Raw genomic sequence first — 16,723 nt, forward strand, 5'->3', positions numbered from 1 at the left:
GGAGGGGCCGTGGGGATTCCATTAAGGGGGGCTCGGGGGGGGTCTCTCCGGGGGGGCGGGGGATTCTCTGGGGGAGGCGCCATGGGGGTCCCATTAAGGGGGGCTGGGGGGTCTCTGTCTCGGGGGTCTCTCCAGGGGATTTGGGGGGTCCAATTAAGGGGAGCTGGGGGGGTCTCTGTCTCGGGGGTCTCTCCAGGGCATTTGGGGGGTCTCTCTGGGGGAGGGGCCGTGGGGATCCCATTAGGGGGGGATTCCCCGGGATCCCCGCCCGCCCCGTTACGCTTCGGGAGGGGGCGTGGCTGGGCGGGTGACATCACCGGCGGGGGCAGGGGGAGTGCCTGACGTCACGGGGAGGGAGGGGAGGAAGTGACGTCTCTGGTGGAGGGGAGGCCCCGCCCCCCCGAAAGTGAAGGAGGAAAAAAACGTTGTTTGTGTCTTGGACTCGGAGAGTCGGTGAGGGGGGGGCTGGGCCTGGGGGTCACCCTGCAGCTGGGGGTAACCTGGGGGGCTGGAGATGGGGGGGAGCCTGCAGCTGGGGGGACCCTGGGGGGCTGGGGATGGGGGAACCCTGCAGCTGGGGGGAACCTGGGGGACTGGGCCTGGGGGGGGACCCTGCAGCTGGGGGGACCCTGGGGGGCTGGGCCTGGGGGGGACCCTGCAGCTGGGGGGACCCTGGGGGGGCTGGGCCTCGGGGGGGACCCTGCAGCTGGGGGGACCCTGGGGAGCTGGGGATGGGGGAACCCTACAGCTGGGGGAACCCTGGGGGGCTGGGCCTGGGGGGGGACCCTGCAGCTGGGGGGACCCTGGGGAGCTGGGGATGGGGGGACCCTGGGGGGCTGGGCCTGGGGGGGGACCCTGCAGCTGGGGGGACCCTGGGAGGCTGGGGATGGGGGAACCCTGCAGCTGGGGGGACCCTGGGGGGCTGGGGATGGGGGGGGGACCCTGCAGTTGGGGGACCCTGGGGGGCTGGGGATGGGGGGACCCTGCAGCTGGGGGACCCTGGGGGGCTGGGGATGGGGGGACCCTGCAGCTGGGGGAACCCTGGGGGGCTGGGGATGGTGGGGGCCCTGCAGCTGGGGGAACCCTGGAGGGCTGGGTCTGGGGGGGGACCCTGCAGCTGGGGGGACCCTGGGGAGCTGGGGATGGGGGGGCCCTGCAGCTGGGGGAACCCTGGGGGGCTGGGCCTGGGGGGGGACCCTGCAGCTGGGGGAACCCTGGGGGACTGGGCCTGGGGGGGGATGCTGCAGCTGGGGGGACCCTGGGGATGGGGGGGACCCTGCAGCTGGGGGGACTCTGGGTGGCTGGGAATGGGGGGGACCCTGCAGCTGGGGAGACCCTGGGGGGCTGGGGATGGGAGGGACCCTGCAGCTGGGGGGACCCTGGGTGGCTGGGGATGGGGGGGACCCTGCAACTGGGGGGACCCTGGGGGGGCTGGGAATGGGGGGGAAGCCTAGTGACTTGAGGCGGGGCAGTTCTGGGGGCTGGGATATGGGGGAAGAGTGGGAGGCTCAAGGGGCAGCCTTTGGGGGGCTCAGTGTATGTGGGGGGCTTCCTAGGTAACCCCAGCTTTGGTTGCTCCCCATTAATCTGTCTCTCCCCCAGCTCCCCTCAGCCCCCACCACCATGGCGACCCCGGCCAATGCTCAGAGCGCCAGCAAGACCTGGGAGCTGAGTCTGTATGAGCTGCACCGGACCCCCCAGGTGAGACATGTGAGGGGGGGAGAGAGGCGAGGGGGTGACTGGGCTGGGGGATGGGACGGGGTGGGGATAACAGGCTTGGCGGGGGGTTGGATGGACCCATTGATCTGATTTGGTGGGGTAGGGGGGTGAGGACACAGGGCTGGGCTTGGGGGGACACCAAAGTGGGAGGTGGGGCTGGGGGAGACCAGGCTGGCAGTGGCTGTGGGGGCACTGAGCTGGAAGGGGGGGCATGGGGAGACCAGGCTGGAAGGGGGGGGCGGGTGGCTGGTCTGTGGGTGCCTGGGCTCTGACACCCTTCCCCCCCCCCCCCCCCCCCGGCAGGAGGCCATCATGGACAGCACGGAGATCGCGGTGTCCCCGCGCAGCCTGCACAGCGAGCTGATGTGCCCCATCTGCCTGGACATGCTGAAGAACACCATGACCACCAAGGAATGTCTGCACCGCTTCTGCTCCGACTGCATCGTCACCGCCCTGCGCAGCGGGTGCGGGGGCCGCGGGGAGAGGCGGAAGTGAAGGGGGAGTCTTGGGGAAGGGATGGGGCTGCCTGGGAGCAGGTCAGAGAAGACCTGGGGTTGTGGGGGGTTGCTGGAGGGCACATTGGGTGGGGGTGGCTGGGGAATGGCTGGGTGGGTCGGGGGGTCACTGAGGGGTGTATTGGGTGGAGGGTGGCTGCGGAAGGGCCAGGCGGGTTGGGGGCGCCCATGCCCGGGATAACCCCCCCCCTCGGTGCAGGAACAAGGAGTGCCCCACCTGCCGGAAGAAGCTGGTCTCCAAGCGCTCGCTCCGTCCCGACCCCAACTTCGACGCCCTCATCTCCAAGATCTACCCGAGCCGGGACGAGTACGAGGCGCACCAGGACCGGGTGCTGGCCAAGCTCAGCCGGCTCCACAACCAGCAGGCGCTCAGCAGCAGCATCGAGGAGGGGCTCCGTATGCAGGCCATGCACAGGTGGGGGGGCAGGACCGAGGCGTCCTGGGGGGGGGCGGGCAGGGGTCTCCCCAGGATCACGGCCGCATTTCACACTGTTGTTGGCACGGAATTTCCTGGGTTTTTACCACAGTTTCTGTGTGCAGAGGAACCAGGGTGTCGCTATAGCCGTGCCCCTGCCCCCCCGCCCGTCCCTCGGGACCCTCCCCACCCTCCCTAAATCCCACCCGTTAGCGCTGCTCTCAATGCCCTGCTCTGGGGGGCTGGGGCCGGCTGAGGGGTCCGGCCCAAAGCGAGTGCTGCGTCTATTGGCTCAGTTTGGCATTTCCCACAGGTTTTGCAGGGAGTTTCCTACTGTTTTCCCCCCTCCAGCCGCTCTCCCTCTGCTCCCCCTCCCCCAGATAACCCCCCTCCGTTGCCCCTCCCCCCAGTAACCCCGCTCTGCTCCTCCCCACCCCAGGGCGCAGCGGGTGCGGAAGCTGCACCAGGAGTCCGACAACACCACGTTCAGCGGGGGGGAGGACAACTGCGACAGCCGCTCCCACCTGAGCAATGCCTCAGCCCCCAGCCACCCTGAGGCCGGCCCCAGCCGCAAGCGCTCACGCGCCTCCGACGACTCGGGGCCTGAGCCTGACCCCGACCCTGAGACCTCGCATGACGGGGGGGGCTGTGGGACCCCCGAGCCGGGTGTCGAGCCGGGCAGCAGCGAGATCGAACTCGTCTTCCGCCCCCACCCCGTGCTGGTGGAGAAGGGGGAATACTCCCAGACCAGGTGAGAGCAGCCCCCTGAGCATCCGGGGGCCCCTCCATTCCACGAGCCCCCGAGCCCCAGGGTCCCCCTCCTAGAACCCAGGCTGCTCCCCGTGCTGGGAGGAAGTGGGAGTTCTACCAGATCAGGTGAGAGCAGCCTCCAGGGGCCCCTCTATTCCACGATTCCCCCGAGCCAGCTGCAGCAGAGGGGAGAGCCTGGGGACCCCAAGAGTCCAGCACCCCATTGTCACATATGCCCGCCCGCTCCCACCCCATTGCGCCTCTCCCAAGCGCAGCCTCCAAAGTGACCTGCCCCTGTGTCCATCCCCCCAGCAGTCATACCCCCCCCCCAGCACCCATACTTCCCCCCTGCAGTCCAGGCAGTCCCCCTCACCCTGCCCTGTGCCCGGCAGGTACGTAAAGACGACGGCTAACGCCACGGTGGACCACCTCTCCAAGTACTTGGCCCTGCGCATCGCACTGGAGGAGGCGCCAGCCCCTGGCCCCGAGGCCCCCGGCCTGGAGGATGTGAGCGAGAAGCAGTACACGATCTACATCACCACCTCCGGGGGGCCCTTCACGGTACGGGGGCTGGGAGGCAACGCTGGCCCTAGGGCAGTGCTAGGGGCCTGTGCTGCGGGTCGGGGGTCAGCGCTAGGGGCCTGTGCTGCGGGTCAGGGGTCAGCAGGGGGCGCTCTCCCCTGGCAGTCAGGGCTGGCCCCATTGATGCACTTGGGGGCGGGGGCAGCAGGGGGCGCTCTCCCCTGGCAGTCAGGACTGGCCCCATTGCCGCAGTAGGGGGCTGTTCTGTGGGGGGCGGGGGCAGCAGGGGGGCGCTCTTCCCCCCCCCCACTAACCCCATCTCCCCGCAGACTCTGAATGGCTCCCTCACCCTGGAACTGGTGAACGAGAAGTTCTGGAAGGTCACCAAGCCCCTGGAGCTGTACTATGCCCCCACCAAGGAGCAGAAGTAGGGGGGCCCCTCTGACCAGAACTGGCCTGTCCCCCCATGGAACTCAGCCCAGCGATCGCCTTGCTGCTGCGCCCCCGTGTACGGCCGCTGGAGCCAGCAGGGCTGGGGGCCCAGGCAGGGCCCCCCAAAAGCTGGAAACATCCCCCCAAGGACGGGGTGCTGCTCCCAGGACAGACGCCTGCCCCTAAGGGGCACCCCTTAGATTCTGCTTTGTCCTCCCCTGCACAGGGATGCCTGCTGCTTCCCCCCATGCTGTGGGGGGGATTTGCTTTGGGGGCTTTTCACAGTGGTTCTGCTGTTTGTGGCTCATTAAGCAATTTGGGTCTTTGAAGCATCAGCGTCTGAGTCTCTTGGGGTCTGGGGGGGAAGATGGAGGAGCCTCGGCCCTATCTTCAGAGAACTGGGCTCCCAGACCCCACTGCTCTAACCAGCCAGCCCCCACTCCCCCCCAGAGCTAGGGAGAGGACCCAGGAGTCCTGGTTCCCAGCCCCGATCCTGCTCTAGCCCACCAGACCCTACTCCCCTTCCAGAGCTGGGAGAGCACCTAAGAGTCCTGGCTCCCCCTTGGGTTGGGGAGGGGTTACAGGCTGGAGTGGGAGGGGAGGTACTGGATGAACTGGACACACTGGTCTGAGCTGGGGGAGTCTAGGCAGCTGGAGCACCTGTATCTGAGCCAGGTACCAGCTGCAGGTCCTGAGTCCCACCCCATCGCCCCTCCCTGTGCTAGGGTGGGGGAGGGTCCTCCCTGCTGTTCTGCCCCTCCCCCATCACATGCCAGGGGTCCCAAACAAGCTAGTGAGTAGCAGGGAGTTTATTGTCACTGTTCAAAGTTAGATACACACACACACAAGCAATCTGGAGGGGAGAAGAGAGCCCCCCCCCCCCCGACACCCACCTGCAGGTCCCTCACCTTCCCCTTCCCTTGTGGGGAGCCCCTGCAGGGCAGAGAGGGGTGCAGCCTGGAGCCACCCCCCAACCATAGGGGCCCCACAGGTTGGTGGGGAGTGCTGGGGTTGGACTGGTCCCAGGAGGTTATAGCAGCATGGGGCAGGGGAAAATGTGGGACAAGGATCTTCCACTCCCCACAGTGCATTGGGCAGGTGGGGGGAGGGGGCACAGACCACCCCTGTGCCCACACGGGGAAGGGGGCTGCGCCGATCTGCCCATGCCAGGGGCAGGGTTGGAGGGGGGCACGTGCAGGCTCCCCTCTCCTAGAAGTTAGGCTTGTGTTTCTTCAGCTCCACCATGAGGTGGTGGATGTTGATGAGCTCGGCGCGGGCCGGGAGGGCGCGCAGGGGGGGCTGAGTTAGCACCTTGTGGAAGCGGTGATAGTACTGGATCAGCTGGGTCAGCGCCCCCTGCAGGGGAGAGAGCGTGCGGGAGTCAGAGCCCCCCCATGTCCATCCCCCCCCAGGGCTCTCCCTGCCGGACAGTGGCACATCCCCACTCTTTAACACCTGACGGACCTCGGTGCCCCCTCCTCCCCTGCACTCCAGCCCCCTGCACCTGGCGGGAGCTGGCTCTGAGGCAGACACCCCCTCCCTCCCATATGTAAGGTCAATACCCATGCAGCTGCTGGGCCAAGTGATTAGCCCCTCACTGGGTGAGCAGATGCAGGGTAACAGGGTTCTAAATAACATCCCAGCCCCCCTCCCGTCCGTCTCTGCCAGGGGTCTGGGGAGGAAGCTGCGCTTTACCTACAGCCCCCCAGGCCAGTCTCCTCAGCAAACAAGGGATGTGGGGGCTACATGAAGTGACTGAGAGCGGGGAGCCTGTCTGCACACTAGGTATTGGCAGGTGCTGTCAGACTGGGAGGGCGTATCTCCGGGTGCTGCCGGGGTCAGTCCTGGCTCCCGTCCTAGTCAATAGTTTTATTAATGGCTTAGAGAATGGAGCCGAGACCCTGCTTATAAAATCTGCAGCTGACCCCTGGCTGAGGTGGGGGCGTTGCCAGCACTGTGGCGGGCGGGGTTAGACTTCAAAACAACCCGGACACATTGCAGAACTGGGTCTGAATTCAATAAAGTGCAAAGTAAGTCACTGGGGCAGAAGAACTGAAACACACAGCTCCAGTCTAGGGCCTAGCTGGCTGGGGGGCGCACCGCTGAGAAGGAGCTGGGGTTACAGTGCATCACACAGAGTGTGAACCAGCCCCGTGATGCCGCTGTGGAAAAGGCTGATGTCACGCTGGGCTGCGTTAACAGGGGTGTTGTGTGGTAACTGTCCCGCTTGGCCGGAGCTGGAGAGTGTGTCCAGCTGTGGGCCCTGCAGTTTAGGAGAGCTGGGGACAAATGGGAGAGGCCAGAGGAGAACACCACAAGTGACAAAGGCTTAGGGAACCCAACCTGTGAGATCAGGTTAAAAACACCTGGCTCGTTTAGTCCTGAGGAGGGGCTGAGAGCAGCCTTCAGCTCTGCCCTGGGCTCTTCTAGAAAGGATGGGGGTCCCTGGGAGGCAGGACGCGGAGCAAGGGGCTCACTCTGCAGCAGGGGTGAGTCCGGCTGGAGATGAGGAAACATTTTCTAACTCCCCGGGCAGCAAAGCCCCGGACCAGGCGCTGGGGGAGGCTGGGACCCCAGACCAGCCCCCACACCCGGGAATCCCCATCCCTGGAGGTTTTTCAGGCCAGGTTGGACAAGCTCCCCAGGGCGGGTGGTGCTAGGCTGGCCTTACTTGGCCTGGCCTCAGCACAGGGGGCTGGACTCGGTGGCCTCTGGGGGTCCCTGCCAGCCTTCTGGCTCTGTGATTCGCTGCCCGTCTCACCTGGATGATGCTGGTCCCGTTTTTGAAGTTGCTGAAGGATCTCATGACGTCCTGGCTCAGCAATTCCACCGAGGCCTTCCACGTGGTAGAGAATCCGCGCACCAGCTGGGTCACCCGGGCTGGGGAGAGACGGGGGGTCAGTGCCACCGGGGTGGGGGTGGAGCCTAGAACCACCCCCCAGTCTGGGGAACCCAATTATAGAGAACCCAGCACGAGGGACAGGCTCACACTGTCAGCTGAGGGACCCTTGCAGCTCCCCTCCTGGTGTAGCCAGTGGGGGGGTGGAGACAACGGGGTAGGAATGGGGTCCCTGTCTGTCACCCTCATCGTGTAGGGGGCAGGGGGGGTCCCTGTGTCTCACCCTCCTCCCCACGCAGCCGGTCGAGCTGCCCCTTCTCAATGAGTGACTCCGACTCCTTGACGAAGGCGATCATCCCCCCAAACGGGGGCGACAGGATCTCCTCGATGAACTCCTGGGGGGGGGGGGGGAGAGAGTCAGCGCCGGCCCTGCCCCCTCACCCTCCCCACACTCCCACCCCCATCCCAGCGTCAGCCCTGCCCCCCCATCCTCCCCACGCTCCCACCCCAGCACTGCCCCCTCCGCCCAGCACAGCACCTTGCCCCCCCACTCATCTGCTACCCCAGGGTCCCAGGCTGGGATCAGGGCTCCCTAGGAAGGTTTCCGCTGGGTGGGAAGACCCCATGGGGGGGCCTTAGGGTAGCACCAGGTGGTTAGACCCCCTTCCCCCACACCCACTCCACCTCCACCCCCTCCCCCCCAAAAGGCCACATGACGCATTCTTCTATTCCAAGGCCAGAAGGGACAATTGTGACCCCAGGACGGAGCTCGGGCTCAGCGGATTCCTCACCGTGCCCCTCGTCTGTTCCAGAGCCCCCCCGTTCCCCTGCACCCCCGTCTGTTCCAGATCCCCACCCCCCAGGTCAGTGCCCCCTGCCTGGACCCACAGCCCACACTCTGGCCCTAGTTGCATGGCGCATGGGAACTCACCTGGGACCGGGCTGAAAGCAGCTGCTGGAAGCCCTCCACCTCCTTGCTTTCCTCCACTGCCCGCTCCTGGGGAGGGAATGGGGCAGGGGGTGTGACCTGTCACCCCAGGGCCGTCAGCACCAAGCCGGGGGGGGCGGGGGCGGCAGGGAACAGGGCAGAGGGTGTGACCTGTCACCCCAGGGCAGTCAGCACCAAGTGGGGGCGTGTGTGACCTGTCACCGCAGGGCCGTCAGCACCAAGGTGGGGGGGCTGCCTGGCTCGATGGGAGGGAGGCAGGGAAAGGGACACAGGGCCTCTCCCCTCTATGGGGCGCTGGCCCTGAGCCGGCCCCAGGGCAGGGGGGTAAATGGCTGGGGGAGGTTTGAATGGGACATGGGGTCTGTCCCCTCTAGGGGGCACCGGCTCCCATCCGGCCCAAGGGCACAGACTGGCAGGCTCAGGGGGGCAGAGAATGAGACACAGGGACTTTCCTCTCTGGGGGCGTCAGCTCCCATCCAGCCCCAGGGCAGGGACTAGCAGGCTCAGAGGGGTGGGGAATGGGATGCGGGGCCTGTCCCCTCAAGGGGGCGCCGGTTCCCCAGGGCAGGGGGCACAGGCTGGCTCTTGGGGGAGCACGTGGGGGGCTGTTACCATGAGGACGCTCAGCATCATGTCGTAGTTGTTGATGAGGAAGATGAGCTGCTCCTTGCGCGATGAGAACTCAGCCGCCACCCGCAGCACGAAGTTCTCCACCTCCACCTGGGGTAGAGCAGGGGCTGAGGGGCCGAGTCAGTGACCCCAGTGCCCAAGGGACCCCAGGGTCCCCTGGCTGGGTGGGCCCCACCACCATGGGCCTGAGGGACTCCAGCTCCCCCCCGGCCGCAGGACTCCTGGGTCTCCTGGGCTGTATCTCCCTCCCCATAGTACCCATAGCCCTCTGGCAGCACAGGGCCCACCCTGGTATGCACTGCGCCCCCCACTGTGCTGTGTCTCCCTCCCAGACCTGCAGCCCGCCCCCAGCAGGGCAGGGCCCCCCATACCTGCAGCTGCCCCAGCAGCGTGTGGGTTCGCTCGTTGGGGAAGGTCTGGTTGATGCTGACGATGGCAGAGGAGAACTCCGCATAGCGCCGTGTGATCTGGGGGACAAAGGGGCCTGAGGGCACAGCAGGGTTCCCAGGGACCCCCAGACGCTCCTCCCCCGGCATTCTCTGATCTCCACCCGACACCCCAACCCCCTGCAAACTACTCACCCTGCCCTAGGCCAGTCCCCCCACTTCCCCGACAGCCCTAGCCCCCCTCGCCCCATATGAGCGTCCACTAACTCCCCACACCTTGCAAAGCCCCCTCACCCCTCAAGCCCCTCCCATCAACACTACCCACTGTTCCCAGGGTGAGCTCCCCATCCCCCCCACCCCGTGCCCATCCCCCCTACGTAGTGGGGGCGCGTGTCCAGGAAGCCCAGTTTCTGGGGGTCTGTGTTCTGGATGCTCTGGATGTTCAGCTCCAGGATGTACTCGAACCGCGGCCACAGGATCTCCAGCAGCGTGTCCCAGTACCTGGGGGGCAGCGGGATGCCTGGGTTCTCTCCTGGATCTGAGTGGGCAGTGGGGCCCAGCGGTCAGAGCAGGGGGCTGGGACCCGGGACTCCTGGGTTTTATCCCCAGCTCTGGGAAAGGAGTGGGGTCTAGTGGGGTAGAGCGGGGAACCAGGACTCTAGGGCTCTCTCCCAGCTCCGAGCGAGTAGGGTGGTGCAGCGGGTCAGAGCAGGGGGCTGGGAGCCAGGACCCCGGGGCTCTCACCCGGCACCGCGCGGGCAGTGGGTCAGAGCAGGGGGCTGGGAGCCAGGACCCCGGGGCTCTCGCCCGGCACTGCGCAGGCAGTGGGGCCCAGCGGTCAGAGCAGGGGCTGGGACCCGGGACTCCTGGGTTCTATCCCCAGCTTTGGGAAGGGAGTGGGGTCTAGTGGGGTAGAGCGGCGGGGCTGGGAACCAGGACTCTAGGGCTCTCTCCCATCTCCGAACGGGTAGTGGGGTGCAGTGGGTCAGAGTAGGGGGTTGGGAGCCAGGACTCCAGGGCTCTCTCCTGGCACCGCGCAGGCAGTGGGTCAGAGCAGGGGGCTGGAGCCAGGACCCTGGGGCTGTCTCCCAGCTCCGAGCGGGTAGTGGGGTGCAGCGGATGAGAGCAGGGGGCTGGGAGCCAGGATCCCAGAGCTCTCTCCCGGCACCGTGCGGGCAGTGGGTCAGGATCCCGGGGCTCTCACCCGACGGCATAGCAGGGCGGGCCCACACTCACTTGTCGATGGCGGGGACGTTGCGCTTGGCCGTGATGGCTCGGAAGCGCAGGACGATGTGGATGCAGAGGAAGATGGCAATGCTGTCATAGCAGTCACACACGTACGCGTCCATGTGTTTCTGGGGTGCACGGACATGGGGTCAAAGGGGCTGAGAGCCCCCAACAGCCGCCATCTCCCACCCACTCCCTGCAGCAACACCCCAGCATCACCTCCCACCGAGCCACCCCACCCTCCCCAGGCTCACCAGGAACATGGCCAGCGTCTTGCCCATGACAGCGTTGAAGAGCTCCTGGGCGCTGGGCCCCGTCACCAGGAAGAAGTCGCAGAGGAAGAGATACTCGCGGCAGCTGTTGTCCAGCAGAGCATAGTGCTGGCTGCGGAACAGCGACTCGAAGGGGTACTGCCGGGGAGGGAGGGTGTTTGCTCAGGGGGAGGACACAGCCCCCCTCAACCCCTCTGGCAGGCGAACAGCAACTCCAAGGGGTACTGCCGTTGGGGGGGAGGGATACACACCCAGCCCCCCACCCAACCTGCTTCCCCAGTGACCCGCCTGATCCATTGGCCCTAAGAGGTCACAGCCTCCCTCTCCTCCACCCCAGCCAGGCCAAGCCTCCTGTCCCCCACCTCCCCATCTCCTTCCCCACTCCCACAGCCTGACCCTTGCCAGGGTCTCAGCCCCCCAGAACCCCACTTGCTCACGCGGACATCGCTCTTCTGGGCGGCATGAGGCACAATGATGGGCCCCTCCAGCTCGGCCCCCCCGATCACACTGCCCCGGTTCCCCAGAGTGAAGATTGTGTTGCGGTTCTTCAGCGATGGCTTTGAGAAAAACCGTGGTGGAGGGTGTCAAGGGAAAGAGCGGGGAGATGCTGCCCCGCCCAACCCCCCTCCCCATTGCCTTCCCAGCCAGCCCCCTCACCCCACAGCCCCACACCCTTTCCCTGCAGGGTGCCGGGGAATGCAGTTGTCCAGGCACAGGGAGCCAGGATATCTTTCTTGGCCGTATCCTCCACTCCCATCAGGTCGTCCTTCTCCGCCACCTCCTCGTACTGCAGGACAGACAGACAGACGCGGCGGGGGTCAGTGTGGGGTCCCCAGCCCCTCCCCCCAGTACTGCAGGACAGACGGCGGGGGTTAGGGTGGATTCCCCCATCCCCACCCCGTCATTCACATGGGGGGGAACCAGAGCACAGTGTGTGGGAATCCCCACCCCCACACGCCTGCCCTATGGGGCTCCCTACACCACCACCCCGAGGGCTGCCCCACGCTCCCCTCACCTGGATCTTCATGAGGCGGCTGGTGTAGGATTTGAAGTAGGACAGGTAGATCTTGCTCATGGTCTCCACGTACTGCTCCCGCAGCTCCTGTGCCACCGACCGCTCGTTCCCTAGCAGGAACTGGTAGAAGAACCTGCCAAGGGGCGTCAGCCTGGAGAACTGCCCGCCACTGGTGCAGGGCATTCTGGGAGAGCGCCATAGCCCCAGATGCCCGCTGGCTAACTTGTAGCAGAGCAGGGAATTCTGGGAGATCCCCGTACTCTCCCGTCCCCACTCCCATGGGTTGACCTGTACTGGAGCAGGACATTCTGGGAGATTCCTATTTAGCACCCCCACCCCCACCCATGGCTGACCTGTACTGGAGCAGGGCATTCTGGGAGATTCCCGTTTAGCACCCCCTCCCCCACCCATGGCTGACCTGTACTGGAGCAGGACATTCTGGGAGATTTTCATTTATCCCCCAACCCATGGCTGACCTGTACTTGAGCAGGGCATTCTGGGGGATCTGGTAGTTGGTCATGGGTTTACGGAAGGAGTAGACTTTTTGTAGGACGAACTCCCGGATCTTGGTCACAGCCTGCAGGGGGTTGAGGGGGAGCAGATCACGGACCACAGGGCAGGCTGAGCCCACACGGACACCCTCCCCTTCCTCCCAGTGCCTCCCCACCCCCCTCAGCTCCACACCCCCCGCACCTCCATCCTGCGACACCCGTGTGACCAGCTCTGGAGAAGGGCTGAGCTTGGTCTCCTGGGGCAAGGCTCACCTTGACCTTCAGCCGGTCCAGCACGTGGTGCACGTCGGTGCAGGCCATGGTCTCGCGGAAGGCCTGCTCCTTCACGTAGTTCATCTTGTTGTTCAGCTCATGCAGCTGCTCCAGGAAGTCCTGCTCGGTCACCGGGGCCTCCAGGATGGTGCTGGGGGGACAGGGGGCAGGCACAAAGGCATCCCAGGGTCACACCTCACAGCCTGCGCATCCGGCCCAGGAGACAGTCTCCCCCCAGAGGTGGTGGCCAGCACCCCAAGCCCCCCTACCCACCAGCACCTTCCCCCATCTCCCTGCAACCTGTCCCCCCACAGTGCCCTCCCCACACCTCCCAGCCCACACCTGACCACAGCGGCCAACCCCCAGCCCATCCCTCCACCTGATCATAGCAGCTGGCACCACGAGCTCGTCCACCAGCTGGCTGAGCTGGCTGCGCACGGCCTGGCGGTTCTTGAGCCGCAGGTTCATGGCCACTGACTGCTCCTGCAGCGTCTGGATCTCGCAGCTGATGCTGCTCAGGTCGCACTGGAAGGAGCTCAGCATCTGCTCCATGCGCTGGGGGCGGGGGGAGGGGAACAGTCAGAGATATGTACACCCTCCTCCCTGGCAAGGAGGTGCAGGGGCTGGGAGACACCCCAGGGAGGGCTGCTGGGGCTGGGGGCCAAGGCTGCAGACAGTGTTCTGGGGAGTGGGGAGAGTTTGGGGGCATCAGGAGGTTGTGGGGGTTTCCCATGGGGTTCCAGGTCTCACCTCCAGGATGTTAACACAGGCAGTGACCTACAGGTGGGGGACTGGAGGGCGGCACCCAAGGGGCTGGGGGTTTCCCAGGGGCTCACCTCCAGGATGGCGTCACAGGCGGTGATCTGGTTGTGCAGGGAGGTGATGTTCTTGCTCTCCTTGATGTCTACAGGGCACGCAGGCTGCTAAGGAAATAGGCAGAGGGGACGGGGGGGCCAAGCCAGCCAGGCGGCGGGGGGAATGCACGTGAGAGGCCCTGGGTAGGGGCCATTTTCCTCTTTCTCCTGGGGAAGGGTTTGCCCCTTAACACCCCTCTCTGCTGGTGTGGAGGGAGACACCCCAGGATATGAAGCGGTACAGCGGTACAGCCAGGGTGCAAGGACCTACCCCTGACACGGAGACCTCCTCCCAGCCTCCCCCCATCAGCCCCCACCCACACTGTGCCCGGAGAGTGGGCCCTAGGGGGGACTCCATGGGGCAGGATACAGTCCCTGATGGAGGCGTGCTCAATGTGCTGCAGCTCCAGTTCCACCTGCTTGGAGTACTGCCGCAGATCCATGCCCTGGGGAGAGAGGGGAGAGTCACCTGGGCTGGGGGGGTTCAGCTGGGCCCCTGCCTCAGGAAAGGGAGGAGGGGGGCAACTTACCGTCTTCAGCGCCTCCTGAACCAGGGAGTCCTCCAGGTTGGCTTGGATGTGAACTGAGGGAGGGAAGACTGGGTCAGTACCCAATAACAGTCGTCCCCCAAACCCACCTCCCCACAGTACCCCCACCTCCCTGCATTCCCCCCCCCCCACAGTGCTCCTCCACCTCCCTCCATCCACCCAAACTACTCCTGGTCTCCCACACCTCACAGCCCTCCCCCACTTTTCCAGATCACTGTCTGCCCCCCATTGGTTGCTGTGCAGGGGTAAGGCCCCCCCGCACTTACTGTCCACTTCATCCAGGATGAACTCATCGGAGGTGAGGTCCAGGTCCCCCAGGTTCAGCTGCAGCGACTGCTCCTCTCCACGGCCCTAGGGAGTGCAGGGCAGGCAGTTACGGGGGGCTGTGGGGGAGCAGTGAGCTCCAGCAGGCTCTGGGGAAGGGATCTTGGAGGTACAACTAGTAACCAGGCTAGACAGGCCGGAGGCTGGGGGGTGTAAGCGCTATAGAGGTTCAGGGAATAGAGCGCAGGGTTACGGGGTGGGCTAGGAACAGAGGGACAAGTGGGGGTCAAGAAGGGAGCACAAACATAGAGTTCACTGCAGAGATAAAAGACTACAGGGGCATGGAATGGGACTTGGAAGCTATGGGGTGTGGGGCACAAAAAGGGGTCAGTGGGGTTCAATCACCCATGAAACAGGAGGTCCCAGGGTCATGGGGGGCAGTGTGGGGTCAAAGATGACAGCTGAAGGTGGGTTCAGGGGATATGGAGCAAGGGTGGATGGATGGGGATAGGAGAATCAGAGGTTATGGGGGGTTGGGGGCACCACAGAGGGTGAAAGATCATGGCTAACGTGGAGACAGAGGATACATAGCACTGGCAAGGGTCAGCGCCTAAGTTCCCTGTAAGCTGCGTGGCCACACAGCAGCCTATTCAGTGCCGTGCAGGCACTCAGGGAACCCACTCGGGGACCTACCACGGATGGGGCATCCCTCCCCCAGCCCCAACTCTGCTGCGGCCTGGACCTGCTGCGGCACCCCTCTCCCAGCCCTGGCCTGGCCCTGCCAGGGCGCCCCTCCCGCAGTCCGAACCCAGCCCCAGCTCGGACCTACCGGGGCCGGGGTACCTATCCTGCAGCCCCAACCCCAGAGCTGCCGTGGTGGGGAGAGGCACCTCTCCTTGCCCAGCCCAGGTGCTGCTAAGGGGAGAGAGAGCTGGAAGGAGTCCTCTCTCCCCACCATAGCCCTGGGGCAGCCTGCACCCCAAAACCCTCATCCACGGCCGCACACCACAGCCCACACCCCCAGCCAGAGCCCTCACGCCCCCCCGCACCCTACCCTCGGCCCCAGCCCTGAGCCCCTCCCACACCCCGCACCCCCCGGCCCCAACCCCACTACATGAATTTTGTTACGAGTACCAATATGGGGGTGATTATGCATCGGTGCACATAACAAAATTAATTCCGCACATGGGTGGGAAAAATTAGAGGGAACATGGTCAGCACTCAGCGAGGGTCGCAAACATCGCTCGGTGTTTAGGAATCATAGAATCATAGAATATCAAGGTTGGAAGGGACCTCAGGAGGTCATCCAGTCCAACCCCCTGCTCAAAGCAGGACCAATCCCCAACTAAATCATCCCAGCCAGGGCTTTGTCAAGCCTGACCTTGAAAACCTCTAAGGAAGGCGATTCCACCACCTCCCTAGGTAACCCATTCCAGCGCTTCACCACCCTTTGAGTGAAAAAGTTTTTCCTAATATCCAACCTAAACCTCCCCCACTGCAACTTGAGACCATTACTCCTTGTTCTGTCATCAGCTACCACTGGGAACAGTCTAGAACCATCCTCTTTGGAACCCCCTTTCAGGGAGTTGAAAGCAGCTATCAAATCCCCCCTCATTCTTCTCTTCTGAAGACTAAACATCCCCAGTGCCCTCAGCCTCTCCTCATAAGTCATGTGTTCCAGTCCCCTAATCATTTTTGTTGCCCTCCGCTGGACTCTTTCCAATTTTTCCACATCCTTCTTGTAATGTGGGGCCCAAAACTGGACACAGTACTCCAGATGAGGCCTCACCAGTGTCGAATAGAGGGGAACAATCACGTCCCTTGAAGTTCGGGACACATGGCCACCAGGTGCTGCAGCCCCACGCACCAGGCCAGCCACGGGGCAGAGCCACCGGGTCCGGATGGGAGGGGCAACGTGGGGCCCTTGGCAGCTGAGTCATGGGTGGGGGCGCAGAGAGAGGGAACAGAGCAGGGGGAGGGGCAGAGGTCCGGGGCATTAGGGGCACCAGAGGGGGGAGGGGAGGAGGTTCAGGGGGGCAGAGGTTACGAGGATCAGGGGTCACATGAACAGTCAAGGGGGCGCATTGGGGTCAGAGGTCAGGGTGATGCAAGCAAGGGCCTGGAGTCACTGGGGTCAGGGTCAAAGGTCACAGAAGCCTCAGGCTCCCACATTTCACACAGCCCTTAAGGGGGTCACTTGCAAACCCTGCCCAGGCCCAGACCCGCCCCGCAGCACGTTGCGGGGGGGGGGGAGGTAGATGACAGGTGAGGGCCAATTTGGACACCAGGAGGCGGTTCCCTACCACGGGCCTATTTTGGGAGGGGCCGGAAGTGGGGTGCCTGGGGACCGGAAGTTGGGCTGTGGGAACCTCACCATCCCCTCCTCTTCTTCCATCTCAGTCGCCCGCAGCCCCAGCTCCTCATCGGGCCTCAGCGCCGCCATCGTCCCCGCCCCGCTCCTTCTTTCGCTCCAGCCGCATCCGGGCCTCCAAGGGCTCACTTCCGGCCGTGCGCCTTAAAAAAAACTACAACTCCCATGATGCACAGGGTGGGGGTAGAGGTGTTACCGGAAATAAGGTAACAAACCCCTCCTTTCGGGAACGGAAGAGAGTGACTGGCATG

At 64.9% G+C, this 16,723-nt stretch overlaps 2 protein-coding genes across 4 annotated transcripts; one reads left to right on the forward strand and one right to left on the reverse strand.

Annotated features, from left to right (window-relative positions):
• The first annotated feature begins 342 nt into the window (after window positions 1-342).
• On the forward strand, window positions 343-4,682 carry RING1 (ring finger protein 1). 2 transcript variants are annotated; one of them, XM_077833198.1, is made up of 7 exons: window positions 343-453; window positions 1,603-1,701; window positions 2,023-2,183; window positions 2,434-2,649; window positions 3,089-3,400; window positions 3,792-3,960; window positions 4,251-4,682. In XM_077833198.1, the coding sequence occupies exons 2-7, from the start codon at window positions 1,624-1,626 to the stop codon at window positions 4,350-4,352; spliced, it is 1,038 nt and encodes a 345-aa protein (XP_077689324.1). In that variant the 5' UTR covers window positions 343-453; window positions 1,603-1,623; the 3' UTR covers window positions 4,353-4,682. The 2 variants fall into 2 exon arrangements, with proteins under 2 accessions (XP_077689324.1, XP_077689325.1); XM_077833199.1 differs by having other exon boundaries at window positions 452-495.
• Window positions 4,683-5,141: 459 nt separating this feature from the next.
• Window positions 5,142-16,599, reverse strand: VPS52 (VPS52 subunit of GARP complex). Of its 2 annotated transcripts, XM_077833196.1 has the most exons (20): window positions 16,476-16,599; window positions 14,104-14,188; window positions 13,820-13,872; window positions 13,660-13,735; window positions 13,272-13,339; window positions 12,815-12,990; window positions 12,436-12,586; window positions 12,148-12,248; window positions 11,672-11,804; window positions 11,386-11,443; window positions 11,094-11,227; window positions 10,639-10,794; window positions 10,394-10,512; window positions 9,535-9,658; window positions 9,143-9,238; window positions 8,754-8,861; window positions 8,124-8,189; window positions 7,476-7,587; window positions 7,115-7,233; window positions 5,142-5,709 (listed from the first exon to the last, which is right to left on the reverse strand). In XM_077833196.1, exons 1-20 carry the CDS (start codon window positions 16,542-16,544, stop codon window positions 5,563-5,565), a joined length of 2,151 nt encoding a protein of 716 aa, XP_077689322.1. In that variant the 5' UTR covers window positions 16,545-16,599; the 3' UTR covers window positions 5,142-5,562. The 2 variants fall into 2 exon arrangements, with proteins under 2 accessions (XP_077689322.1, XP_077689323.1); XM_077833197.1 differs by lacking the exons at window positions 5,142-5,709; window positions 7,476-7,587.
• Between the last annotated feature and the right edge of the window lie 124 nt (window positions 16,600-16,723).

The sequence above is a fragment of the Eretmochelys imbricata genome, chromosome 14 (assembly GCF_965152235.1).
Source record: "Eretmochelys imbricata isolate rEreImb1 chromosome 14, rEreImb1.hap1, whole genome shotgun sequence".
NCBI classification, from domain to species: Eukaryota; Metazoa; Chordata; order Testudines; family Cheloniidae; genus Eretmochelys; species Eretmochelys imbricata.

What these genes read in the sequence shown, in the direction of transcription:
- VPS52 (XM_077833196.1), bottom strand. Translation starts at nt 16,544, where the DNA reads ATGGCGGCGCTGAGGCCCGATGAGGAGCTGGGGCTGCGGGCGACTGAG. An exon ending in TGGACCGGCTGAAGGTCAAG is followed by an intron (nt 12,249 to 12,435) that starts GTGAGCCTTGCC and finishes AACCCCCTGCAG; the next exon opens with GCTGTGACCAAGATCCGGGA. An exon ending in TGGACACGCGCCCCCACTAC is followed by an intron (nt 9,239 to 9,534) that starts GTAGGGGGGATG and finishes TTTGTCCCCCAG; the next exon opens with ATCACACGGCGCTATGCGGA.
- RING1 (XM_077833198.1), top strand. Translation starts at nt 1,624, where the DNA reads ATGGCGACCCCGGCCAATGCTCAGAGCGCCAGCAAGACCTGGGAGCTG. An exon ending in CGTATGCAGGCCATGCACAG is followed by an intron (nt 2,650 to 3,088) that starts GTGGGGGGGCAG and finishes TCCCCACCCCAG; the next exon opens with GGCGCAGCGGGTGCGGAAGC. An exon ending in CCTCCGGGGGGCCCTTCACG is followed by an intron (nt 3,961 to 4,250) that starts GTACGGGGGCTG and finishes ATCTCCCCGCAG; the next exon opens with ACTCTGAATGGCTCCCTCAC.